This window comes from Arachis duranensis, chromosome 2, assembly GCF_000817695.3.
Source record: "Arachis duranensis cultivar V14167 chromosome 2, aradu.V14167.gnm2.J7QH, whole genome shotgun sequence".
NCBI classification, from domain to species: Eukaryota; Viridiplantae; Streptophyta; class Magnoliopsida; order Fabales; family Fabaceae; genus Arachis; species Arachis duranensis.
In genome coordinates this window covers 64,065,833-64,075,236 of record NC_029773.3, presented here as the reverse complement: position 1 = coordinate 64,075,236, position 9,404 = coordinate 64,065,833, and the positions used below count along the sequence as shown (strand labels likewise).

At 43.5% G+C, this 9,404-nt stretch overlaps 1 protein-coding gene across 1 annotated transcript; it reads right to left on the bottom strand.

Annotated features, from left to right (window-relative positions):
• Window positions 1–3,439: 3,439 nt before the first annotated feature.
• Window positions 3,440–4,006, bottom strand: LOC107474653 (uncharacterized). Its single transcript, XM_016094290.1, has one exon. It carries the CDS (start codon window positions 4,004–4,006, stop codon window positions 3,440–3,442), a length of 567 nt encoding a protein of 188 aa, XP_015949776.1.
• Between the last annotated feature and the right edge of the window lie 5,398 nt (window positions 4,007–9,404).

Genomic DNA, 9,404 nt, shown 5'->3' with positions numbered 1-9,404 from the left:
GCCAGCTTTTGTGCCAGTTTGGGCGTTTAACTCCCACTTTGGTGCCAGTTCCGGCGTTTAACGCTGGGAATTCTGAGGGTGACTTTGAACGCCGGTTTCGGCCATCAAATCTTGGGCAAAGTATGGACTATCATATATTGCTGGAAAGCCCAGGATGTCTACTTTCCAACGCCGTTGAGAGCGCGCCAATTGGGCTTATGTAGCTCCAGAAAATTCACTTCGAGTGCAGGGAGGTCAGAATCCAACAGCATCTGCAGTCCTTTTCAGTCTCCGAATCAGATTTTTGCTCAGGTCCCTCAATTTCAGCCAGAAAATACCTGAAATCACAGAAAAACACACAAACTCATAGTAAAATCCAGAAAAGTGAATTTTAATTAAAAACTAATAAAAATATACTAAAAACTCAACTAAAACTACTAAAAACATACTAAAAACAATGCCAAAAAGCGTACAAATTATCCGCTCATCACTGGTTCGGTTGCCAGTCCTTGGATTAGAGACCTATTTCCCGTCCCGGGCTTGGTGCTTGTTAGCTTGGAAAGGAGATCTGCTTGGGCATTTCTCTCTCTAGGGACATGCTGGATTACGAATTCTTCTAAGCTTTTTCATAGCTCTTTTACCTTTTCTAGTTACTTTTGTAGTAGTGTGTCTCTAGCCTGGTAGCTGCCGTTTATCTGGGAGGTGACGATCTGGGAGTCACTGGTAACTTCTATCCTTGATGCTCTGACCTCTTTAGCTAGGACTAACCCTCCTATTACTGCTTCGTATTCTGCCTGGTTGTTGAAGACTGGAAAATCGAATTTGATCGATTGTTCGTAAGCTACTCCTGCCGAGTTCTCAAGGATGATGCCAGCTCCTCTAAATATTTGGTTGGATGCTCTGTCAACGTGGAGTTTCCACCGTGTGTTCGGTGTGTCGGGTGAGTCACCTATGACCTCTACCAGAAAATCTACCATTGCTTGGACTTTGATTGCCTGTCTGGGTTCGTATTGCAAGTTATATTGAGACAGCTCTACTGCCCATGCCATCATTCTTCCCGTGAGGTCGGGTTTCTGAAGGACTTGCCGAATAGCCTGGTCAGTTCTCAGGATGATTACTTGCCCTTGGAAGTACTGTTTTAGCCTTCTTGACGAGGTCAGTAGGGCGTAGGCCAATTTTTTCAACTTGGTGTACTTCAACTCCTCCCCTTGGAGTACCTTACTGATGAAGTATATTGGGCGTTGAGTCTTGTCTTCTTTTCGAACAAGGACTGCCATCATGGCTTGTGTGGTCACTGCCAAGTATTAGTACAAAGGTTCTCCTTCTCTGGGTCTGCTGAGCACGGGAGGTTCTGAGAGTATCTTTTTGAAATGGCTAAATGCTTCTTCGCATGTCGGGGTCCACTCAAAGGTGATCCCTTTCTTCATTAGGTTGGAGAACGGGATGGCTTTTTTTGCCGAGGCTTCGAGGAAGCGGGATAAAGCCGTAAGTTTCCCGGTAAGTCGCTGCACATCTTTGACGCACCCTGGGCTCGTCATTTTGAGCACGGCTTCGCACTTGTCTGGGTTGGCCTCCACCCCCTTTTGCGTTATCATGAAGCCTAGGAATTTCCCTGCTTTCATGGAAAATGCACACTTAAGTGGGTTGAGCCGCATCTTGAACTTTCTTAGTGCCTTGAAGACAGCTTGGAGGTCGTCTATAAGACTGTTCGGTTCTACTGTTTTTACCAAGATGTCATCGACGTAAACTTCTACTGTCTTGCCGATGAGGTCGTGAAAGACCTTGCTTATTAGCCTTTGGTACTTCAACCCAAATGGCATTACCTTGTAGCAATAGGTGCCTCCTGGAGTTATGAACGCTGTTTTGTCTTCGTCAAGTCGGTGCATCGGGATCTGGTTATAACCGGAGTATGCATCCATGAAGCTGAGGAAACGATATCCTACCGCTGAGTCTACCAAGGTGTCGATGTTGGGGAGGGGGAAGGAGTCTTTAGGGCATGCTTTGACGTTGGACATCCATGTGGAGTACTCGAGCTCCTTGATGAACCTGGCTTCTAGTAGCCCGGCTGTTTGCTTGGTGACTTCATTGGCCCTTTCCTGGGACATCTTTCTTCGTCGTTGGGCTACTGGCTTGGCATCTAGTTTGACAGCTAGTCGGTAGGATGCGACTTCGGGATCCAAGCCGGCATGTTTGAGGGTGTCCATGCGAAGAGATCGCCGTTTGCCCTTACGACCTCCATGAGCGGGCCCTTGAGCTCGTGGGGTAGGTTCCTGTTTACGAAGGTAAACTGCTCTGCCGACTTCCTTATTTGGAACTTCTCAATGTCCCCTTCTGGTTCTAGTCTCGGCTTGACTTCCATCCTTACGTCCAAGTCTGCCAAGAACACACCAGCTGCCTTCTTAGACTCTTTCCTTAGGTAGAGACTGGCGTTGTCGTAGGCGACCGCCGCTTCTAAGTCTCTCCTAATGGAGCCAACGGTTCCTTTTTCTGTCACGAACTTTATTGTTAGGAATTTAGTACATATCACGGCTGAAAATTCATTGATGGTCTTTCTTCCTAGAATGATGTTGTAGGCTGTGGAGTCTCTAAGGACTACGAAGTCCGCCATAACCGACCTTTTACCGTCATCGGCTCTAAGGCAGATTGGGAGAGAGATCATCCCGTCGAGCTTTATATAGTTGTCGCCTAGCCCCATAACCCCGTGCTGGTGACTCTTGAGGTCAGACTCCTTGAGTCCCATGACGTCGAATACGTTCCTGAATAGGATGTTGGAGTTAGCCCCAGTATCGACGAGGATTCGCCTGACTAACCCGGTCCCAACAATTGCCGTGATTACCATGGGGGGTGTTTTAGGGAGATCGTAAAACCACTGATCTTCTGGACCGTAGGATATCGTTGGGGTCTTCTGCTTGAGGCGGTGGGACCTCTTGTCGAGATAGAAAGGATCCGGGTATCCTTCTTTGCTGCTGACTTAGATTTGGGGGGGTATCGCGCCTGACCACAACGTTAACCATGAAAGTTGGGGGGTTTTCGGTGTTCCCTGTGGGCTCTTGTCTTGCCTTGACAGTCCGGTTACGATCTTTTTTGGAGCACTCCCGTTCCCGTCTTCTTAGTTCTCGGATGAGTCGGGAGAACTCGCTCAATTTTCCATCCCAGATGGCCTGCTCTAAAGCATCTTTGAGGTCGAAACAGTCTTGGGTCTTGTGACCGAATCCCTTGTGATAATCACAATAGAGGCTTTTGTTGCCTTCCATTCTCTCTTTTAACGGTCTGGGTCTGGATAGGATTTCCTTGTCCGCAATCTACTGATAGACTTCCACTATGGGCGCCGTGAGTGGCGTGTAGTTGGTGAACCTCCCCACCCATGGAGGTTGTTTGGGGTGCTTGGCCGGGGTTCCGTCCCTAGGAGCTTCTTTATATCGGTCGACCTGGGGGCCTGCCAAACTGAGGGGTTCGAGAGCTACCGTTTATTGGTTGCTACAACCTGACTCACCTCCTTATCATTGATGTATTCCTTGGCCACGCTTTGAATTTCCTGCATGGTCCAGACAAGTTTGGTCGTGAGGTGCTTTCTAAAGTCCTCATTTAGCAGGCCATTTCTTAGGCAGAGACTAGCAACCGAGTCCGTGAGGCCATCAATTTCCAAGCATTCGTCGTTGAACCTATCCAGAAACTTTCTGGTCGGCTCTCCGGGCTTTTGAGTGACCCCTAGCAAGTTAATCGGGAGCTTTGCCTTGACTATGCGTGTTATGAACCGAGCTAGGAAGCTTTGGGAAATGTCCATGAAGGTCGTGATGGACCCTTGCGAGAGTGCGTTAAACCATCGGACTGCTGGGTCAGCCAGCGTTACGGGAAATGCTCGACCCCTGACCGCGTCGCCTACCCCTTCCAAATTCATCTGCGCTTCAAAGGCTGTGAGGTGCTCCTGGGGGTCCTTAGTCCCTTCGTACCTCATCTCTGTTGGCTTGTCAAAATTTCTCGGAAGCCAGACCTTGAGGATCGAGGGGTGGAAAGGGGTTGTCCCCATGATGACGGGTTCCAGCCGTTTCTTGGCTTTTCCCTTTTGGGACTCCCCGTGGCTCTCGGACCTACCTTGGGTAGGTCGGGAGGTCGCTTGTGTGTGCGCCTCATCGCATTTTGTTAGGCTCTTCTCTCGGTCTTCGTATCTTCGGGAGGGGGAGCGGGTGTGGGATCGGCTGACGTCTCCGTGGGATCGGCTAACGTCTCCGTGGGATCGACTCCTCGCTGCAAGCTCCCTTTCAAGGTTTTGTACTCGGTGTCTAAGCTCCTACATAATCTTAGCGCCGTCGGCTCCCGTTCCTCCGAAGGGACGTCTTTCTGGGGCCTTCGTGTAGATTGGTTGGTTTGGCTGAATGGAGGATCGCGGGTGTTCGGCGCCACGAGCCATCGAACTTGCCCTACTCAAGCGGGCCCATCCTCCTTCCCGAAGCTCCTCCGACGTGGGGAGTCGCTCCATGTCTGCTCCAGGATCCCCATAGACGGCGCCAATGTTCGCTACCTGCGAGATTCGGGTGCTCGGGGGGTCGGGTTGTGATGAGTGGATGAGGCCTTGGGCTGACTTGGATCGGGAGTAGGTGTGTGGGTCAAAATCTGGCGACACCGAAGGTGGCATGGACGAGGGGGATAACCATCTGCAAGGACACTTCAACGATCAAGTCAGTGTTCGTACGAGGTGAGAGCCAAATTAAGTAAAATGATGCGTACCTCGGGGGAAGAGGTGGCCTCTTCCCTTATATACTATGTTGGGTGGGCCTATAGGTGACCTAGCCCACTGACCAGGAAGCTTCTACGATCTGTCCTGGTCCACGTGGGAGGATTAGGTCGTTCCGGTTTTTGGATCGGGGCTTCGGGTGCTATCCCGAGGGAACCGACCCGACCGGTCGCTGGTCGCGGTGGCGTAGGTCGTACAGATGGTAAGTCGTTCGTGCTTCAGGTCGAGTGTTAGGAACCGACCCGTTGGATTCTCCCTGCTGAGGGATGGTTCGGACTTGGGTCAGGAATAGTGCCCCGACCCGACTGCCAATCGGGCTAGACCTGCAACGGTCCATAATAGAGAACTAACTTTTTGTTAATGAATATGTTAATGCTCTTTAATTAGGACCAATAGACTCTTTCTTCTCTTTATAGGAGGTACTAACTATTAATTATTTGAATAATTAACAAAATATTGAATTTATATAAAAAGTTAACAATATCGGATTGAATTTTAGGTTACTAACAAAAATTATATCTAATTAATTTAAATTTTGATTTTTAAAATTAAAATTAATTTTTTTTAACCTATTATTTATGTTGTTCAAAAAAACATTTTTTTCTTATGAATGTTTGGTATTATTCCACCACCCTGCCATATTGATAAGACTCTTCATGTGCAGGCATGGCTGGAATGCCAAATAACCAAGTGCATATTCAGCTACTGGATGAAATAAAATGCCCAAATACATATTTGAACCGTTATTGTTTTATTTGACCAGTATAGTATGAATTATGAAATGAAGGGTTCAATTCATAATATATAACTATAATTGGATCAAACATTTTGATCTTTAATAATTTTTTATTATTTTAGAAGTCTTCGAAAGCCAATTAGTCTCTTTTCTTATAATTATATTTTTGAAAACTAAATTATTTTATAATAAAATTTGTTATAAATTTATCTGGCTACTAAGAATACTAAAAATTTTATTAAAAGCGACGAAAGACTAATCTAATAATTTTCGAGATTTTTCATTGAATAATAAAATTTTATTAAAAATCAAAATATCCCTTCTAAAATTTATTAGAAACCAATTTTAATATTTACTTATTCTTACTCCTAAAAGACAATTAGAAAACCTAACTAAATAGTGATTATATCAATTGTCATAGTTTAATTAATAGTTGTCTTTTAAAGACCAATTTGAAAGTTGAAACGTTTAAACTTTCAAAAACCAAATTGATATGCACTTAATTTTTTTATAACTATTTTTACTTTAACCTTATTTTATAGGCTGCATTTAATTTGAAAACAATAAAGTTCTACATCTAAATAAAATATTAATCAAGTTGTTATAACAACTTTTTAAATTATGCGTCTTTCTTTTTCTTCTTCTTCTTCCTCTAAATTCGCGCATGCAATTTCTTTTTCTTCTTCTTCCCCCCTCCCTCCTCCTCCTCCTTCTTCTTCTTAATGTTGCGTCTTTCTTTTTCTTTTCGTTATTGTCATCGCTAATAACACCAACATTTTACAAACATTTTTATTAGTTCTGATTTTCTCTGCTGCCATCATTAAATAATTTTTGTTAATTTCTTAATTTATTTCGACTTATTTGTGTGTTAATTGAGGTTCACTTGATGCTGCTATGTATTTGATGGTTATCGGTGGCTAAGAGGAGGAGAGTTAAATCTTAACTACTCTTTCTGCAGAATATTACTTTTTCTTTCTCAAGGGAGCTTAGGAGATATTTTTTCTTTTGTCTCATGGTCAGCTCAGAGACATTTTCATTTTTGTCTCCTAAGTAACAGAAACAGAAAAGTAGAAGGGAAGAAGGAATAATACCCAGATATATCATGGTTCAGCTACAAGGTGTAATGTAGCCTACATCCAGTCTCCATCACAACAATGATAGAATTTCACTATCTCTTTTTCAAGATTACAAACACCAATGCTTTCCTAGGATCTACCCAATCCTATCTGGAACAAATCCATATTCTAAACCCAATCTGAATTTGACTAGGACTCAAATCTAGCTTTCAACAGTAAAGTGCTAACCCAACTTGTAAGGAAATTTTCACAGGATCATGACACAAAACATAAAGATGTACAAAGAACTTCTGAGACATCTTATGGCTTTTTCTCACTATTTTAACTCACTGTCTTTTTTCTCTCATTGTTTTTTTCTTACAAACCTCACCATGTTTGCCTTTTATAATGAGACTCAGACAGATCTAAACTGAGAAAAAGAAAATACAAAATAAACTACATGAAGGAGAAGAACTCTAACAGCTTGGGTAGCTATGAGAGTGAACTCTGTGCTCTTCGTTTACTCTCTTTGCCTTCAAACTTGGTCGTTCACCCTTAATATAGAAAGGTAAAGCTTTCAAGGTCGAAGCTTGTTCAACCCTCACACCTTCTTTCTTCTCCAACATCAGAGTAACAGCGGCTTCAACAAAGAGGAGGGAGAGGCCCGAGGTTGTTGCATGCATGCTCACCTCTTCTCTCTCATCTTTTTTCTTCAAGCTTCTTCAATCTTGACCATTGATCTTGACTTTGGCCCCAAGCTTTTATTCTGATAGTTGATATGGTTCTGACCCAAGATGGCTTCACGTTCTCCATTGTTACTTCTTCCATGCTTGAATCCTTGAAGTTTCTTCTTCGTTCCTCTTTGTAACATAAAAGAGGAAATAAACTTTTGTTGTGCTTTGACCGAGAGAGATTTTCTTCTTGACCAAAGTCCTTTTCATTGCCTTGATTTGGCAAAAATCTTTTTGCCTTTCTTCAAAATCTGATCTCTGAACCTTCTATTTTCTTCTTTCTTTTTTGTGGATGAACACATGATGTGACCGAAGCAAGAGAGAGGAGATAGAAGAGAGAAACTTTCGGTGGAAACTTTGAATAAAATTAAATCAAATTGAATTTTAAGTTCCAATTACCAAGAGATGGAGTAACCGAAGCATGCTTTGAGAACTTTGGGTTTCTTTCTTTGATTCATCCATTTTGGTTATGGGCTTGTCTATTCTTCCTTAGTCTCAAGGTTCAGCCACTTATTGTGAAATAATTTTTGAACAAGGCTGAATTTATTTAATTACCAAGTTGGGCTTATTTTGTAACACCCTAATTACCCTAAGTCTTACCTCACGTCGTAAAGCAAAGGTTAATCAAAGGTTACGACAATTTTGAAGCTTATACATATTAAATAGAAAGAAATAATATATTCTAGAAGCCCGATGAAGGATTAAACTCAAAAACAGAGTTTAGAAAGTAAAACAGCTTATACAAACTTCCTCTCAAAGTAAGTCTCTAGGCAAAATAAATACAAAAGTGAGAGAAGCTAAACATAATAATAAAAAAGACTTCAAAACATAGTGAAGATCCTCCGCTCTGTCACCATCAAGCAACTCACCGTGGTGGGTTACGACCTACATCTGAATAACAATAACAGAATATGGTATGAGAACCGAAGGTTCTTAGTATGGTAACAGTGTCCAGTGATGTAAGATATAAGACTCTGGGACGCCAGAGGCAATCCTAGAACTTCATATCTATTCCGAGGGTTACCTGAAACGTGTAGCTCGGTCGTCTGGAGAGGCCCGAGGTGGGGGTTCAGGGACCCGAGCTTGATATGCGGAGTGGTTGGTGGTTGTACCTGCAATGACACTCCGATGCTTAAGTTAGCATGGGTCCAAGCAGATATGTGTAGAATGTGGAATGAATGCCATACCTGGGTGCTCCAGTGTATTTATAGTAGTTGGCCGTGATCTTCCCTGGATAAGATATTCTTATCTTATCTTATCTTTGGGAGTTTTATCTCTATCTTTGTGGAACCGCCTTTTCTAGGCCTTTTCGGCCTTTAGGTTTTGGGCTGCGTTCCTTTTGATGGGCCTTCCTTGCTTTATTGTCCGAGGTCCGACCTTTAGGCGTGAGCCTTAGGACGAGGTCGGACCTTTTATAAATTTGCCGAGTTGGAGGAGCTCGGTCAGGGTATGAACAATTTTTCAAAATTCAAACATGGCCGTTCGTGCATTTATTGCATTTTACCGTTTTTCCTCGATTTCCGTTCGGGCCCTGTGAAGGCTTTATTTATTTGCCCCTTTCCTCCTTTTCTGCGTTTTGTTTTTCTTTATCCTTTTTCGAGCACTGCTTGTTCTTTCTCTTTGCTCTGCTTCCCCGAATCTCTCCGTGTGTCTTTCTGGGGTTTCCTCTGTGCCGTCGTTTCGTTCTCTTTGCTTCGGAGCTCGTCGTCTTCGTTTCTTTCTTCCAGGTTTGTTCCCATGTTTCTCTTTTCTTGTGCACATATGCTTCTGTTCTTTGTGTGGCTCTATGTTTGTTTTCTTTTTCTTTATGCCTGGGTTGCCCCGAAAAGAGGCGCCGCCATTGCTTGTTTGTATGGGGGGGCTCTTTTTTGTTTCTCTGGTATTTTGCTCCGGGCTGCCGTATTTTCTTCGTTGGGTTTTGTTTTTTGCTTTGCTGAATGGGTTTTTGCTGTCTTTTTTATGTGATTTTTGCTTGCTGTTGTATTCTTCTTTGTAGGTAAGAATTTTATGTCTCGAAAGGTTCTTCAAGCGATGTCGACTAAGATTCCATGTGGTCTTGGTTGGGTAGACCCTCTTCCTCTAAGAGTCCCTTCTGTGGTAGATTCTGAGTATTTAGCTAGGGTCCGTAGGCACTGTAGCATATGTGAGAATAGAGAGTCTGAGAGGGATTA